Genomic DNA, 18,066 nt, shown 5'->3' with positions numbered 1-18,066 from the left:
GATGTGGTAGGTATTGAACCAGAAACAACCCGTTTTTTTCTTGGTGTAACTTTCTTCTTAAGGAGTAAATGCGCGGAATCTGCATAGATAGAAACACCACAATCAAATGGTACCCAAAAATATAAAATCACAATGAGACCTAAACACAAATACTTGGTTAGTGGAATAAACTCATACATGCACCAATACAAAATACATGAAACCTAATAAAAAAAATCATTTCACAACAGCTGAAAAAAAAAAACCTCTTTTTACTCATGATGTAATTCAACCTCAAACTGTGACACCCTAAAGCAATATACATTTAACCCAATTCCTTACATTTCCATGACCAAATACTGGTTCTCTACTCCTTTGTAACCACACAAACCATAATATTGAAATAATGACCCATGTAAATGCTCTCTCAAAATGGGTAGATGCTTGAACTGTTGTAACACAAAAGTAAGATAGATCTGTTATAACATAAAGATAAGATAGATCTTGTAAATACCTACCATCTTGCTAACTCATAATATTGTGTCATAGACCCATCTTGTAGATCTTAGGCATTTTGGTAGAATTGATACTGAAAAACTATGAAAAATTCAATTAGAGTTCACACAGTCGCCACAACCACACAAAGATAGGTAGTATAGCTTAAGATGTTCCAAAAACTACAATTCGTTTAAATTGTTGTTAAAAAAACAATGTAAACAAAAATTCATTAGAGACAAGATAGTTAGTATAGGAACATATTTAAGGTAATGTTTATATGAATTTGGGAACTCCCTTACACTTTGTTAGATGAAAGCAACTCATTCTTGCTCTCTATTCATCTTGTGGGGTTAAACACTTCATATTAGTCTTATGCGAACGGACAACGTATTGAATCTACAAATCCATCAAGTTATGCACTGCATTTTAAGTTTTAACCTATATACATATTCCAAGAAAGCACTAACAAAAATGGTTAATAAGATATTTCAGAAAATACCTCTCCAAAACATATAAGCATCTTGAACATACATTTAAAAGTAAGCATCCTTAACCAATGAATCAAAAAAGCTTTCAAAAAATGCATGACAACTAAAAGTGTCTTGAAACAATGAGATCAAGCTTTTACCAGGTACATCTTAAGATTTTAGCTTGGCAATAAATTACAATATACATAATTGTATCTCAAATGGTTGTTGTAAATGAAAATATACCGGAAACATATAATCAGCGCATTGTGTTGTTGAATGATCAATGAACTAAATAAAACATAAAGAAATTAATGATAAACACAAATCAAATAATGACGTCATGTTTTAATGCCGAGTTAGGGTTAACGGTGGACTTTGAACGATCGGAAAAACAATAATTGTAATATAAAAAATTGACATATTGAAAAGTAAATACCATATGTGTAGCTTCAAAACGCAATTCGCATTCAATCGTTGTTGTCTTTCTGAACGGTACATAGAAACTATACAAATATACCATGGTCAAAATCTTCACAACTCGCCATCCGTTTGTCATACATATTCATCGGATTTGGATGAGACCTAATAGGAATGTCTTAAAACGCAATTCGATATTTGGAGGCCATCCAGTCGATAATCCTTTGAGATAGAAGACAAAGACACATTCTTTGAAGATTTCTGACGACAGTTAAAACTTCCCGACAAAAATTGTGGAAGTGAGTTTGATCGGCGTAGAGGATTTTGGAGGAAAGTTAGGGTTTTTTTCTCAAGTCGTGAATGAAGTTCATGTCTAGAACCCCTAACTTTGATTTTCTATCCCGTGTTTTTTCTAATCTTAAGGGTATTTTAGACTTTTTATTTGATGATTAGCTAATGTAAACTATTTGTTAGCTAATACATCAAATGAATGGCTAAGATTGAATCTTTAAAGAGATCTTATGGTCATAAAGGGGTCTTATTTTGTAAGGAGGAGAGATAATGCTCCTATTTTAATATATTAAAGAGATTATTCTTTTAAAACGCTAAAATATATCACATTTATTTATTTCAGAGTAAAGGAAATGGATTTAATTACTTTTATTTATATTCTATTTTATTAAATAAAAGTAACTAATAGAAACGCACAATGATCGGTAACTTAAACTTTTGTATAATATTAAATGGCAAACGATAATAACCAAACAGGCAAAAATGACTAGCTACATAAAAGATCAAGACTTGGATGTTTTTTAACAATGTGAAGTGAACATGAAGAAATATGGACGTACAAAATTGACTATAGTTGTTATTATACTCTGTCACTCAGCTGGAGTTGTCATATTTCAATACATTAAAAAAGATTGTCGTATTTCAATAATTTAAAAGATATGCGATACTTCTGTTAGCGTTATCTTTCAAAAAGTAAGTTGTTGTCGTAGCTTCTATATGCTTTTTAAGTTATCTTTTCAAAAGTAAGTTGTTGTCTTAGTTTCTATATGCTTTTGGATTGTGTTGATAATTCAAAGCAAATTGGGAAGTTAGCATACTCGTTAGTGTGCTAATGAGAGCCAAACAAACATGAATTAATCTATCTTTAGGTTAAGGCTCCAAATTCTACTATGTTTTCAGGATTTTTAGTTTTAATTTTATGGGTATTTACATTTACATTTACATTTACATTTACATAATGTCAAATTTTTAGATTTTGTCTTTATAAGTGTCTTTCACTCTAGTTTTTATGCTGCAAAACTACTTAGCACCGTTACTAACAAGGGGTGGTTGGGCCTCACTTCACAGGTTTAACATAAAAATTGTGTCTACCAAAATACCCCTAATGAATAGTAACTATGAGTTTTGAAATAATAACTAAATCTGTGGGTCGAGCCATGAAATGGCATCCGAATATCCGATCCACTCCCAGTAGTTCTGTCAAAAAAATCTCTTCATACCTTGTCTTCATGATAAGGATTGAGCATTTGCTATACACTTTCTTATTCACATGCATATGTGAATGAAAATTTACACATTATGAATCCGTCTCCACTAATGGCAAAAAATCTCGCACTGATTATATATAATCTCTTAAACAAAATGATTTGTGCAGATCTTTTCTGCAGTATGTTCTTTTATACAGTGTGTTTAACTCTTATCATGAAACCATAAGCCTTTACATTGGTATATAGTATGTATATTTCTAAAATTTAGGCAAGGAAAACAGGCATATTTCCAGGTAAATAAGTAAATTAGTATATCACTGGTTTATCAGCATAGTCTCGAGCCTTGTCGTTTTTGCAGCATGTTTTAGCTTTTCTAAAGCAACAAGTCCTATCTTCCTAACGCCTTCCCTCGACAACCCTATTCTGGAATATCCGATGAGATATAAACGTTAGTTGCTTTATGGTAGTTTATAGCGACATAAAAGGTAGTTATTGGTGGGATAATTAGTTGGCGAATATAGGGTCAAAAGGGTAATTTTGGTACAGGCCGGGTAGATGGGTCAAAATTGCTATCTCTAGTTAAAGTTGGAAGGGAAGCATTTAGATTTTATAGTACCTCATATTTAGAATTTTTGTTGAGTCATAATAATATGTTTATTATTTAAGTTTGTTAACATGTTGATACAAAACAGTATCAATCGTTGTACCTTTTGCCGATATCTTCCCAAGTAAGGCAATCATTGTCAAGACCATAGTAAAGACGAATAATATATCTCTCACGTTCACCAAGACTCATGTCAATAAGCTTGTTCACTTCATCCTGCAAAATCAGATCAAGTTGGTCATCAAGACACTTTAAAGTTCTCATTTTGATTGCTTAAAGTCAAAGGTAGAAATCAAACTTGACGAGTTGGGCAACAAGTCAAAACGGGTCAGCTTGGGCTGACCCAAAATGATACTGTCTATAAAATTAATGTACTCTATATAACTCTGAAAATCATGTAAGAAAACCTTGAGAGCCGTTTCATCTACTCCATGCCATGGATTGTTTTCCATGCAATTATCTGCAATGTCCTGCAGCAGTTTACATTAACATCAGTCAAAACTAAAGATTGAGTGGAAATTTAGAACATTTTACAACTCTTTATAAATTAAATAACGAATAGAAGCTAATATTGCACTTACTCTATCGAGTGTTTGATGACCATTCACAGGACAATAAGCTCCCCTATCAAGTGAGAACACTTTAGTGATTGCCTACATGGAATGGTATTTCATATCTAAGAATATGAAAAACATTTAAAATAATTACAAAAATACAAGTTTGTAAAGCACTTTAGTACCCGAGTCGCATTTATAACTTTCCTTGTAGATATGTTCAGGCTTTCAGCAATGCTCTAAGGTATCAGATAGAAACGAAAGTATTCAATGCTAAAAGAAAAGAAACAAATAGAAAAAGGAAATCAAAAACATTTTTATAATTTCTCCAAGTAACTGTTGAGTTGTAATCCCTTGAATCCAATAATTTACTTGAAATCCAACGGACCAATCAGAGTACGACATGTGGCGCGACAATCACATGTGATTGAAAAAAAATGAAAAAAAAAAAATTTTAATTTTTTTTTTCGAAAATTTTTTTTATTTAATTTTTTTTTTAAAATTTAGCATTTCAAATCCAATCACATGTGATTATCAAACCCAATCACATGTGATTGTAAAACACAATCACATGTGATTGAAAAGAAAAATTCAAATTTTTTTTTTCAAAAAAAAAATTTCAACAGGAAACAAACTTTAATTCGGTGATTTGATTAAGTTTGTTAGCGTTTCGTGATCATATCTTCAAAATTTCATACTTTAATTCGGTGATTTGATCAAGTTTTGATCAAAAACTTGGTGTTTAAAGGTTTTAGCACAAATTTACTGAAATTCGTCATTTTAATAAATAATTTTTTTTTCAATCACATGTGATTGGATTTGATATGCAGAATCACATGTGATTGGCATGCAGAATCACATGTGATTTACTGCATGTCGTGATTGAAAAAAAATTCGAAAAAACCAAAAAAAAAAAAATTCGGAATTTTTTTTTTAAACACATTTTTTTTTTATTTTTTTTCAATCACATGTGATTATCGCGACACGTGTCGCACTCTGATTGGTCCCTTGAATCTCAACTTAAAAGTTGGTTTCATTTGAATATTTCTCAGTAACTGTTATATATTTTATTAACTTACATCAATTGATGGTGTTATTCCTTGTTCTTCTAGTTTGATCTTGGCATTTCGGATCGCAGTTTGCCTTTCATACAAATGAGTAGGCAATCTTAGGATTCTAGAATTCTCCATTAATGCTCTTGAAACACCCTGCAATTAAAAAGTATGATCATCTTATAAACAAATATATAAAAAGCTTGGTATGAGTGGAATATGAAGACTGTCATATTTCTTAGGGGTGGCATAATGGGCGGGTCTAATAACAGCGTCGAAAACTTGTTTGGATTACTATGGTAATACTTTAAATTTACCTGTCGTATCCACCAATAAACGTAAGTAGAAATCTTGAAACCCTTAGACGAATCATATCTTTCTATTCCTCGAAGTAACCCAATTAGACCTCCCTACAACAAAACAATATGAATGATAATTCTGTGCAGATATAAATATTAGCATTATTTCTTATTTATAGTATATTTATATTTATAGTATATTATATTAAAAGCTAATGAATTTTTAAAAGTAAGCATAGTCACCTGAACAAGGTCAGCCATTTGAGCTCCCATGTTATCATATTTTTGTGCAATCGATATCACTAAACGCACATTGCTCAACGCGAGTTTCTCTCTTGCTAAAGTGCATTCAATCTGTTTTGTTCTTAGCTCGGTTCTCGAAAGCCTCATATAAGTTGCAAGTTGCTCTTCTGAAGGTTCACTTCCTAACTTTTTTTTCAATCTAAAGATCACATATTTTCAGCAATTTTATTAACAAGTTACACATCTTTCAATCTTATATAATCATTCAAATTTCTTCATATTTAATTTAAGATTTTGCTAACGTAGGGCTATCGTTAACGCACTTTTAACATTTGTACATTCATGTAACCACCACCACTAAATTAATAAGTAACCGCTATGTACAACTGTTTAAAGCATGTTAACAGACATAAGGGTTATCATTAGCAAAATCCTTTTATTTATAATAAATGAAAAACAAATTACCTTAATTTATGCTCTTCCAAGCGTAAACCAATTTTAATTTTGTTCGACAAAACAATCACCTCTGATTGAGTTAGCAATACCTCATTTGTCACACCTTTAACATGACTTTTGAATTGATTACGAACAACCTCTTCACCTAGCGTTGACTTTGACTGCTTTACGGCAGACCCTTTGTTATCATCAAAACAAGTATTATACATTTTTTCCCTAGCTTCTAGTCTTCGCGTGCGTGCAGATACGCGTGAACCGGTGACAAGTACTTTTTTGTTGATTTTTTCCTTTGCATTCGTAGTCCTCTCAGTTGAAATGTTCCATTGTTTCTCCAACAGTGACTTTTGGATAAACAATAAAGCCTCAACCGAAAGTTCATCTCTGCTGACATCATCCTCCAAATGGTCAGATAAACGAACCCATTCGTTTGTACAGCTTGCAGTACTTGAACCAGACGTGACATGTTCCTTTGATTTTATGGTACTAATATCCGAATTGGACATAGGACTATGACTATAGTTAGATGATTTTTTTGCAATGATTGCATTTTTATTAGCAACGAATGTGAACCCAGTTTCGCTACCGCATGACAGTTTTTCAGTTGTATTGGAGTAAAAAGATGATGAACCCAAAATACTATTTCCTGCTGTTAATCCAACTGCAGTTGTAGACAACATGTCTATAGCTTTATTCAACGTGTGAGAACATATTTCCTCGTAAACAGAATTGTTGAAAATTGAGCTATAAAAAAGGAGGACAAAATAATAAAGTTAATTGAAAATTGAGTAGCCAACACAAACACTCAAAAACTTAATATATGTAGATAATTAAAAACACAAAATGCTACGGAGTTAGATTATCTCAACATATGTGCATAGAATCCAGTCTCAATATGGCCTTCCACATATTACCCCTTGAGGAGGGCATGTTGACAGGTCATCATTATTCGTTATCCACGTTTTGAGTTCGAATCTTCTAAATTCATCTTCAAATTCATCTTCAAATTCATCTTCAAATTTTAATACAACAAGGCAACACCAACACAAACATCTCATTTTAGGTTGAGTCATCTTACTGTAGGTTGAGAGCTGATTATGCCTTTAATAACGAGAGCTGATTGCTAATTGCGATTAAATTTTGTAAGTATAAGATGCAGGTTGAGTCACAACACAATAAATAAAAATTGAACAATGAGTTAGCATATTGTAATTCACCAAAAAAAATTACACGAAACAACACATGAAGAATCGCGGGAATGAAAACATGTACGGTATAAGTTAAGTTTCAAGTTTGGACATTGATTTACCTTTGGTAACAAGCTGTTGATTGGTCAGTCTCCAATTGTGTTTGTGTTTGTATGTTTGTGTTTGGGAGAGAGAGAAGTGATGATAAACAGGATGAAGTGAGTGAACCTGAATGCAGAGGGGGTATGATTGTATCAACTTCTGTCTTGTTTTCATCTACAAAATTACAAAATCTTTTTTATTTATTTATTTTTATTTATTTATTTATTTATTTATTTTTTGAAGTAGAATGAGTTTGGTAAGTTAAGTTAGCTAAAGTCAACTGAAAAAAAAAGATGAATAAATAAAAGTAAATGACATAAATTTAAATGTGTAAAAAAATTAAAGTTATAAAAAAAAATAAAACAAAATAGTATATTATTATTAACAATTAATAATAAAAACAACAATAATAATTATAGTTGATTTGTGACAAATGAAAAATTATGTGGTTGATTGTAATAAGTTAAAATGTTAAATAATCCGGAGTAATATTTTTGATTAATTAGTAATAAGTAAAACGTTATGTGGTTGACTCGTAAGTGAGAAAGTATTATTAATCATTTTTGTGTTTTAATTTCTGTTTTGTCGAGAGTAATGATTATCCCATCAATAAAGTGAGGTGTATATCAATGATTAGTACAAATTATTTAATAAAAATAAAATATATATAATAATAATAATAATAATAATAATAATAATAATTAGTAGTACAGAGTAGTAGTTATTAATAGGTTTAAATTTATATACTTTAAGTGAAAAAGGTAAATAGTAATAAAGTGAAAAGTTATGTGGTTGATTTATAATAAATGAAAATAACAATAATAATAATAATAATAATAATAATAATAATAATAATAATAATAATATAATAATAATAATAATAATAATAATAATAAGTAGTAGTAGTAGTACTAGTAGTAGCTAATAAACAGTGAAAATTTATGCGTATTTGTAATAAGTGAAAAGTTTTGTATTTGATTTTGTAAAAAAATGAGAAGTTTGATGTTAATTTGTAAAAATGTAAAAAGTTTGGTGGTAATTTGTAAAACGTAAAGAGTTTTGTGTTAATATGTAAACATGACATGACATATAAGTTTAAAATAAGGTTAACTTCTAAAAGCACAATCTCGAACCACCTTATTTATGTTGGTGTTGGTAGTTTTCGTTCGAGATATTAATTAGGAGCGGATCCCTTCTCTGTCTCTTTCTGATTAATCAGCGTGTGTATTACAAACAATTAAAGTGGGGTAGTTTGGTATGTGTTGATCTGTACACCACCAATCTTTATTCGCATACATGTTTTAAATGGAATAATTATGTGCTATAACTACAACTAAGAAACTAACATAAATATTTTAGCAACAAAGGGAACATATCAAATAATGTTAATTGAATAACACTTTATATTATATTTAACGGGTCAAGTAAAAAGAAAGAAAATAATCAATTTAAAATGTAAACTTGATACATATTGCATCATATCATGAATCTTTTCTTGTTTTCAAAAACCAGATTAGCATCGAATAAAATGTGTTTATTTGAAGTAACATATACACGCTAGTAATATACAGTAATTATTTGACTTTACACAACTAACATAAATAGACACCAATTATGTATGAACCCTACCTCGAACAGATATTAAGACATAACATGGTTACATATTTTTCTAAATAATGTTAAGACAAATAAACATCCCGACCCGTTTTCTTTATGCATCTAACAAACCATTAACGATGATGAATACATAGGACTCAGATATTACATTCAGTGACATTCGAACAAGTGATTAAATCAAAACTCCTTTTTGGTCCCCAAATGTCTATTTGCTCCCCAAATGTCTATTTGCTCGCGTAAGTAGACTTTCTTCATCACTATTATCCTCATTAGTTCTTTCTACTTTAAACGTTACCTTTATTTTTATTTTTAAGATTTAGATACTCCTCAGAAAGATAAGAAGACCAATTTAAGCACGTAGAAAAGTGCACATCAATGTTTTTCCTAAATCAGATACATCAATTAAGATAATTAAGATAACACAATAAACAAGAGTAACTTGATTTAAACAAGGCGTTAGATGTTTGAGTTGGCGTTTAAAAAAGTATTATCTAAATCTAAATTATAAATAATAAATGATCCACTGATTTTAAAAGGAAAATGTTAATGACAACCCTTAAGGTTGTCATTAAGAATTTTTTTTATGCAAAAACAGTTGTATATTTATAAGTTAGTGGATAATTTTTTCTATGAAAATAGTTAGTTATTTGAATTGTACAATCAACACATACATTTAAAAGTTCCTTAATGACAACCTTTAGGGTTGTTATTAGCATTTTTCAAAAAAATCGCTGTTTAATTTTTTTTTTTTTTGTAAATAATAAATAAATAAATAAATAATAATTAATTAAAAAGGTAATAATTAAAGGGATAGAAGGAAAATCAAGTCGACAAGAAAACGACATCGTATAATATACTTTACGTAATACATATAGATCTGGTCTCGGATTTCGCGCTTTTTATTTAGAGATCCTCAACCAACTAAAGTATATACTCCATATAAAAACACACACTAATTACACTTTATCTCTCACACACTCACAACTGTGCATGCTCAAATTCACACAATCCTTTCCTTTTACGTCCTCTACTGATTTTATCCCTATTTTTCTCTCTCATGGAAACCGCACTGCTTCAATTTTGCCCTAATTTCGCTCCGGTGAAATTAGGCACTATTGATAAGCAATTCGCATTTCGTCCGATTGCAAGTAGTAAACATAGGAATTGTAATGTGAAATTGAGATCGATTTGTCGGTGCTCATCATCGGATGGATATAGTAATTCTGTTGAAGACGTAAGTACGGATGGAGGAGGTGTGTTATTAGGTGCTGAAAAAGATGAATCTGGCTCAGTTGTTGGATTCCGTTTGGTTCCTCAGTCAGGTATGTGCTGTGTAACTAAGTAGTAAATTATCAACATGAAGTGTGAAAGTGAGTTCAATTTTGGTTTTCAAGCTATTATATTATCAGGCACTGCTGAGTAATATAATTCTCATCCCACATCGGCTAGTCACCTAAATATTGTGGTGCTTATAATAGTTTGAGTTCCCATTCCCTTGAGTTAACTTTTGGGGTTGAATTGGGCTCAAGTCTATTATTTCCGCATGGTATCAGAGCTACGGTTATTGATGTTGGGACCGCGCCCGCAGTAATCTGCGACATCGGCTAGGCACCTAAATATTGTGGTGCTTATAATAGTTTGAGTTCCCCATCCCCGTTAACTTTTGGAATATTGTGGTGCTTATAATAGTTTGAGTTCCCCATCCCTTGAGTTAACTTTTGGGGTTGAATTGAGCTCCAAGTCTATTATTTCCGCAGGCACAGAATGTGTTTGACATCTGATGAATAAACATTGGGGTTGAATTGGGCTCAAGTCTATTATTTCCGCATGGTATCAGAGCTACGGTTATTGATGTTGGGACCGCGCCCGCAGTAATCTGCGACATCGGCTAGGCACCTAAATATTGTGGTGCTTATAATAGTTTGAGTTCCCCATCCCCGTTAACTTTTGGAATATTGTGGTGCTTATAATAGTTTGAGTTCCCCATCCCTTGAGTTAACTTTTGGGGTTGAATTGAGCTCCAAGTCTATTATTTCCGCAGGCACAGAATGTGTTTGACATCTGATGAATAAACAATCCTGCACCGAAGTGTTTTGAAGTCTTCAGACTTTTTTTTTTTTGATAACCGAGGAACCCCTACTACGAACGGGCACATTGGCCCCCGCAGCGGATAAACCTCGGGACATCGGGAACCCAGGTGACACCCTGATGCCAGGAAAAGCACCCTCTAGTCAAGGGTCACTATTAAGTTCGTCCATTTTGCCAGGTTTCGAACCCGTGACCTCTCGCTTCATTGGGGCCCTGGTGGCCTCCAAGCGAAGTCTTCAGACTTGTTAATCTTGATCATTGTTTTCCAATTGGTCATCAGTACAGACTAAAATTTTTGCATGTTAACTGGTAGAATTAGGCATCCAAAACACAACAATAAAGCAATCTGGTACAATAATCCGTTTAATGTTTATTTTGATATGTGTGTTTGTCAACCCTGTGTGTATCGAGAACCACTATGATGAAGGTATCAGTGGCGAAACTAGGATTTTTTTCACCGGGGGCAAATTTTTTTTTAAACTGTAGCAATTTTTTGGACAAAATTTGAAGATTTTGGGGCAAAAGTAGGAGATTTTGGGGCAAAATTTGAAGATTTTGGGGCAAAGGTTGGAGAATTTTGGGCAAAATTTGAAGGTTTTGGGGCAAAAAAAATAATACACCGGGGGCAAAGTCGAAAAACCCAAAATTTTTACACTGAAAAAAAAATCCACTGGGGCAGGCGCCTCCCCTGCCCCCACACAGTTTCGCCCCTGGCAGGTATCCTTTTTGTATGTAGAGTTTAGACCACATGGTTGATAACATTGTAGGATCGGAGAACTCATTTTAGAATATTGTTGATCCAAGGTCTTCTCATATATGATATAAAGTTCTTAATCGAAGGCATTAGTTATTCAAGATAAATGTAAGTGTTGATGACGGAATCTTATACTTGAACTCTCAGGCAACCCTGTAGTCAGCAACTCTCACGATAACATTTCAAATGATGAAGAGGAAGTACTTGTAGCTGACGACTTAGCAGAAAAAGCATCTACGAAATTGACCCACAACATTGTTTTTGTTACTTCCGAGGCAGCGCCCTACTCAAAAACCGGAGGCTTAGGAGATGTTTGTGGTTCTTTGCCCATTGCACTCGCTGCACGTGGACATCGTGTAATGGTTGTTACGCCCAGATATATATCTGGTGGACCTTCAGATAAGAAGTTTTCTAGTGTTGTTGATCTTGATTGTCGAATTAAGGTTGCTTGTTCTGGTGGGGTACAGGAGGTTGCATTTTTCCATGAGTATAGAGCAGGTGTTGATTGGGTATGGGATTTTTTTGTTCTTATTAGCTTTTGTAAAGGACTTTTTGTATATAATGGTAACCATCCTCGGTAATCAAATCAAATTTCTCATATAATAATAACCAACCTCTTTTACCCTCAAGAAAAACATCAAAGTTTAAATCTTTGATTGAATGTAACCTGATCCAGTTACCCTGTCATAATGATGACATGTTGGTAACCTTGATAATGTTGACTTTTTTTTTTTCTCGACACAATACTACAGGGGGACTGGAAAGTGGTTAACTTAAGAATTATCTTAAATCAAATTTTGGAAACTTTCTGGGTTTTCGCAGTAAAAGAACTGGTTAGCTTAAAGGGAATTTTTACCGAAGTTAGTTACCTTGTTATGCTATCTACCTGTTGGTAAGCCCCGATCATCTTATGTCAAACTTCTTTTGCTGTTGTTAGGTATTTGTGGACCACCCTTCTTTCCATCGTCCTGGAAATCCATATGGTGACGCTTATGGGGCATTCGGTGATAATCAGGTACTAATTGAGGAAGTTACAGTGCAGGTGGGAAAAAGGGTTGGTTGCATTATGGGTCAACACGGGTAGTTATTGTGCATTTCCAGAAGGTCTGTTTAGCTCGAAACCGTAGCTGTCCAAGTTTGTGAATTTCTAATAAATATCTACTTTGTCCAACATGACTACAAAGTTGATCGTATTATTTTTGACTGAATTAATGATTAAGGGCGTTTTAAGGCATTGAAAGAACACCGCGAATGTCGTGCATTTAGTTATAAGCTATTTTATTTATCATACCGCATGACACATTAGCGATTAAACATATCCCGAACCTACCAAATTTACAAGTTAAGAAGGTTGAAGTTGCCACTTCTTAGTTAGTTCCAGTGACTATTTACATAAATTCCTTTATTGACGACATTCTTTTGTTTTGGAACAGTTTCGGTTCACCTTGCTTTGTCATGCAGCATGTGAAGCTCCTTTGGTACTTCCGCTGGGTGGGTTTACGTATGGCGAAAAATGTCTGTTCCTTGCCAATGATTGGCATGCGGGTCTTGTGCCAGTGTATGTCACTAACTCACTCAACCCTTATTCTTTTCTCTCATACTTTGGGCATGTTTTTTGCGATCATCAAAAACCAGATTTCCTTGCTCTTTTTGTAATCCCTAAAATTTGGTAGTAGGTAAAGAAGAGGAGTGAATATATAATGATAATAATATATAAGAAAAAAAGATAGAAAAACATATTTGTGCTTCCAAGTTGAAAAGAAAATAAATGAAATTTACACTCTTTTGTGGAGATAAAGTTTGGAGAGAAAAGATGTCCAAACCCTCTTTCCAATTCTCCTCTCTACAAAAGAAAACTCGGGAACACATTTTGATTTTTATTCTTTCCACTTCTTTTTCTTTCTTCCGAAAAAAAAAACTCGGGAGGAGGCCTAAAAGCTGCAAACTGACCTATGTATTATTCTCTAGACTATTGGCAGCAAAGTATCGTCCTTATGGAGTTTACAAAGATGCTAGGAGTATTGTTGTGATACATAATCTTGCACACCAGGTATGATCCTTTTTATAATTTGGTAGGTAAAATGTTGGTAGTCAGTAGTCACTCAACAACTTTCAGCAAGAGTAACCCAAGTATTTCTTGAAAATAGTTTGAGAACGGTAAAATGTTTACCTTTTTTACCTAGTTTGAGAACGTTTCTCAAAACATGCATGTTGACTCACCAAGGGCTTGAAAACAGAAGTTTGTGTAGAAATTACTTAACCATCCCTTAGTATTAAGCAAGTTTTCTGCTTGCATGTTGTGTCATGCCATTCTTGTTCATGAGTAGAATAAATACATCACACACCCAACTAAGGATTCATTGGTTTCCATAATTTCTATTTTGTGGGTTGCCTATTAACTTTTCTTCCGCTACGACTATATGTGGCAATTTCAAATTTTCAACCCTTTAATAAGTCAAATTAAATTATGTTATATCTATAACCGATAAAAGGCAAACACATAATAATATAGCTTCTAGAAAATGTCAAATTCAGCTTAAGTTAGTTTTAATGCATATAACTTTCTAGATTATTATTATAAGTATTATTTTAAGTGTATTTATAATTTTTGTAATCAAATTAACGCACTAGTTTTGTGTAATAATAAATAGATGTTGTATTTTGGGTCAACCATACCCAGCCACCCATTTTACCAGCTCTAAGTAAGACCAATTGTCGGCCATTATGTTACACATTTCTTCTTGCACCTTGTATGGGGACTAAATTGTACCTTACTGGTGCATGTAGTTTCATGGTCAGGCTAAATCCTAATTCAGACAAGTGTCAATCTTTTTGAACGTCTTATTATCTTGTATATTTTATAGGGAGTTGAGCCTGCATCAACTTACAGCAATTTTGGATTACCCCCAGAGTGGTATGGAGCTTTGGGATGGGTATTTCCCACTTGGGCGAGAACACATGCTCTTGACACTGGAGAAGCTGTTAATATTCTGAAAGGAGCAATTGTAACTGCTGACAGGATACTGACAGTTAGCCAGGTAAAAAAAACACAAAAATACCCACTTTTTCAGGTTCTGTGATCAGTCACGTAAGTAATTAAATCAAATGTTAACATAGAGAACTGATTGTGTGTTTGATTGTTATTTTCAGGGCTACTCTTGGGAAATTACAACCCCGGAAGGCGGAAACGGATTAGACGAGCTTCTCACTAGTCGAAAAACTGTTGTGAATGGTATGTAGTTTGCAGTCCATTTGATATGGAACACGTTCCAAATCAATCCATTCGCAAGTAATTGGTTATAATTGACACATTTAGGTTATGGATCACCATTTTAATATGAACTTCACTTCAAAACGGACGAGAGGGTCTTTGATGTACAGTTTTATAATTATAAGTATGCATGGATTTCTTGTTTGAGTTAGGATTAAAGGCGTAGAAAGCGCAATAATGTTGACCCTTTTGTTTGGAATTGCGTGTTTACAGTATCAGCCTGTTATCCCTCTTTTTACATGTATCATATGTGTGAATGATATGTATATATGTCTGTGCAGGGATCACAAATGGAATTGACATAACTGAATGGAATCCATCTGTAGATGAGCACATACCTTCTCATTACTCTCTGGATGACCTTTCAGGGAAGGTTGGTATCCTTTCAGTACCCATATTAAAACCCAAATCGACCCATTCATAAGTAGTAGGTTGACATAGGTACTTCCAGAAATATTAAGAACATACTTGGTTATGGTCATTTCAAAGTTTTTGTCATATGCAGATTGAATGCAAGATTGCCCTTCAGAAAGAGTTGGGTTTACCAGTTCGGCCTGATGTTCCATTGGTAAGATGTATACCTATAAATCTGCCGGGGTTATCCCTTTTACCCAAAAAATATATGAATAACCATTTAAAGTCTTGGTGAAACACAATACACCTCACTAAAGTTAACACGTTTCACAGGTAGGATTCATTGGGAGATTGGACTACCAAAAAGGAATTGATATAATTCTCTCAGGGACTCCAGATTTGTTGCAAGATGATGTTCAATTTGTAAGTCTCTTTTCTTTTGGAAAGCTGGGTTTGGAATCACTGGCGGGGATCGAAAACCACCCCACACGATAATTTTCCACGCACACACGTGTTTTTGGGCAGAAACCCGAACCGCATAATAGGACTCGATCCATCAATCCATACGGGCATGTGGATCGAGCCGAATTCCTGCCTATGGGTCGGTAAAACCTCCCTCACGGACTTTTTACAGAGCCACGGATCGAACCCTTGACCTCTACCGTGCTCAATACTCAAGGTATTGGGGTTGAACCATTGGGCCACGAAGGCAACCTTTATTTCTGAATTGAACGCCATAAGAGTAAAGATTGAACCTGTTTCAGATAATGCTTGGGTCCGGAGAAAAACAATATGAAGATTGGATGAGAGCAACTGAAGCAACCTTCAAAGATAAATTCCGTGGATGGGTTGGATTCAATGTTCCCATCTCTCACCGGATAACTGCAGGGTAATAACACTAGTATATCTTCAAAAAAAATTAATAAACAGAGATGGGAAACAGGGCATTTTGTAAGGAGTATAACATGTAACTTTTGTATATGTCCAAACAGGTTGGGTTGGGTTGACCCATAAACACCTTTTTATTCTTTTTATTATGTTTTAACTGATCACAATGACTATTATATACTTGTAACCAATTTAAAACTTTGAAAAAAGCAATTTGATAGGTAAAATGTATCAAAATGCACATTTCTATATTGTTAGCTAATTTTATTTTACTATATCAAATTGACTTGTTTTTTGTGATATAGTACAACCCAATTGACCCATTCACAAGTAATGGGTCATATTGCCAGATCTCCCGTACCATGTTAGAGTACGAGTCACACATTAGTTTTCACTAAATATGCAGATGCGATATTCTACTAATGCCTTCGAGATTTGAGCCGTGTGGTCTAAATCAGCTGTACGCAATGAGATATGGAACTATACCAGTAGTCCATGGAACCGGAGGACTTGGAGTGAGTAAAAATCATATTTTTGTATTCTGTTTAGTTTTTTTCCTAAAGGCTATAAAGGCCGACTTTATGTTTTTTAGGACACTGTGAAAACTTTCAATCCATTTGCTGATGAAGGCAAAGGTGAAGGGACCGGGTATGTATTTCGTAAACATAACTTTTTACAACTTAAATAAACCGGAAAATTCATATACAATAATATAATCTTGGTGTTGGACTTACAATATTATATCTTCTCTTTACAGATGGGCTTTTAAACCGTTGACCAGAGAAAGCATGTTGGATGTAAGTAACCTTCAACTCCAAACATATAGATAGAGGTGGAACATGTTGACCCATTAAAAATGGGTTGATTCGAGTTATATTTTATTATTATGTCTGTAAGTATCGTATTTTTAGAATGCAATAGTTCTGTTTTAATCTCAACTAGTCAAACATGTATATTAAGAAATGGTATTAGCATATAGTTTTTAACACTACATATCTAAACATCATTTCATCATATAAAAGCTCACACATTGAACAAACAAGAGTCAGAAGTCGATTATTCCGGGTGGGGGGATGTGTATTATTTTCATGAAATTATGAAAAATAATATGTGAAACCTTACTTCCATGAAGCTTAATAAGACATTATAATGTGGATGTTGCAGGCACTACGTGTTGCTATCGATACTTACAGGAATCACAAGCCATCGTGGGGAGGGTTGATGAGGAGAGGGATGGAACGGGATTACTCATGGGATAATGCTGCGGTCCAGTACGAGCAAGTTTTCAAGTGGGCGTTTATTGATCCTCCTTATGTCAGCTGATTATTTTGAATTATGTTACGAAACGGGGTCCACGGTTGAGGTGGTACATATCTGTTGATACGTCAAATACAAACATCTTATCGTTGCTGAGTTCCAAACTTCGGTTGCATCTGGGTCTGGTTGGAAATTGCATTCAACCTTGATAACTGGCTGTTGGACTGCAAGCAGTTCTTAATCATGTAGGTGCTTTTTGTATATCTAGAGTGTATTATATTAAACAGATAGGTTTTAATAACATCATTGTTGCTAATAATAATAATCTTGTTAAATGTTAACAATAGTTTTGAAAGATATACAGATTTTCTTAAATGTTGAATAAGCATGTGATGTTTATGGCAACTGCCAACTGGTCCCATATTAACATGAGAATTAGAGGTGGCTAAATGGACAGATTTGGGTTGTCTTGGTACAGTA

At 33.5% G+C, this 18,066-nt stretch overlaps 2 protein-coding genes across 2 annotated transcripts; one reads left to right on the top strand and one right to left on the bottom strand.

The window, feature by feature from the left end:
- Positions 1 to 2,965: 2,965 nt before the first annotated feature.
- On the bottom strand, positions 2,966 to 7,509 carry LOC139865833 (RNA polymerase sigma factor sigA-like). Its single transcript, XM_071853941.1, has 10 exons — positions 7,378 to 7,509; positions 6,081 to 6,812; positions 5,616 to 5,814; positions 5,391 to 5,483; positions 5,101 to 5,229; positions 4,207 to 4,260; positions 4,049 to 4,120; positions 3,875 to 3,937; positions 3,571 to 3,683; positions 2,966 to 3,286 (listed from the first exon to the last, which is right to left on the bottom strand). The coding sequence occupies exons 2-10, from the start codon at positions 6,746 to 6,748 to the stop codon at positions 3,178 to 3,180; spliced, it is 1,500 nt and encodes a 499-aa protein (XP_071710042.1). The 5' UTR covers positions 6,749 to 6,812; positions 7,378 to 7,509; the 3' UTR covers positions 2,966 to 3,177.
- A 2,410-nt stretch (positions 7,510 to 9,919) lies between these two features.
- On the top strand, positions 9,920 to 17,978 carry LOC139866092 (soluble starch synthase 1, chloroplastic/amyloplastic). Its single transcript, XM_071854227.1, has 15 exons — positions 9,920 to 10,296; positions 11,964 to 12,325; positions 12,754 to 12,831; positions 13,250 to 13,374; positions 13,785 to 13,866; positions 14,681 to 14,854; positions 14,967 to 15,048; positions 15,369 to 15,460; positions 15,593 to 15,655; positions 15,775 to 15,864; positions 16,206 to 16,330; positions 16,736 to 16,844; positions 16,922 to 16,977; positions 17,087 to 17,126; positions 17,494 to 17,978. Exons 1-15 carry the CDS (start codon positions 10,032 to 10,034, stop codon positions 17,650 to 17,652), a joined length of 1,902 nt encoding a protein of 633 aa, XP_071710328.1. The 5' UTR covers positions 9,920 to 10,031; the 3' UTR covers positions 17,653 to 17,978.
- The last annotated feature ends 88 nt before the right edge of the window (positions 17,979 to 18,066 follow it).

Source organism: Rutidosis leptorrhynchoides, chromosome 9 (assembly GCF_046630445.1).
Source record: "Rutidosis leptorrhynchoides isolate AG116_Rl617_1_P2 chromosome 9, CSIRO_AGI_Rlap_v1, whole genome shotgun sequence".
NCBI lineage: Eukaryota > Viridiplantae > Streptophyta > Magnoliopsida > Asterales > Asteraceae > Rutidosis > Rutidosis leptorrhynchoides.
Note: the sequence above shows the minus strand (reverse complement) of the source record. Positions and strands in the feature narration are given on the sequence as shown.

Excerpts from the sequence above, each read along its gene's own strand:
- LOC139865833 (XM_071853941.1), bottom strand. The coding sequence starts at position 6,748 with ATGTTGTCTACAACTGCAGTTGGATTAACAGCAGGAAATAGTATTTTG. Across the intron at positions 5,815-6,080 it reads TTGGAAGAGCATAAATTAAG|ATTGAAAAAAAAGTTAGGAA; the intron begins GTAATTTGTTTT and ends TGTGATCTTTAG. Across the intron at positions 4,121-4,206 it reads AAGTTATAAATGCGACTCGG|GCAATCACTAAAGTGTTCTC; the intron begins GTACTAAAGTGC and ends CATTCCATGTAG.
- LOC139866092 (XM_071854227.1), top strand. The coding sequence starts at position 10,032 with ATGGAAACCGCACTGCTTCAATTTTGCCCTAATTTCGCTCCGGTGAAA. Across the intron at positions 12,326-12,753 it reads ATAGAGCAGGTGTTGATTGG|GTATTTGTGGACCACCCTTC; the intron begins GTATGGGATTTT and ends TGCTGTTGTTAG. Across the intron at positions 16,845-16,921 it reads ATGGAACCGGAGGACTTGGA|GACACTGTGAAAACTTTCAA; the intron begins GTGAGTAAAAAT and ends TATGTTTTTTAG.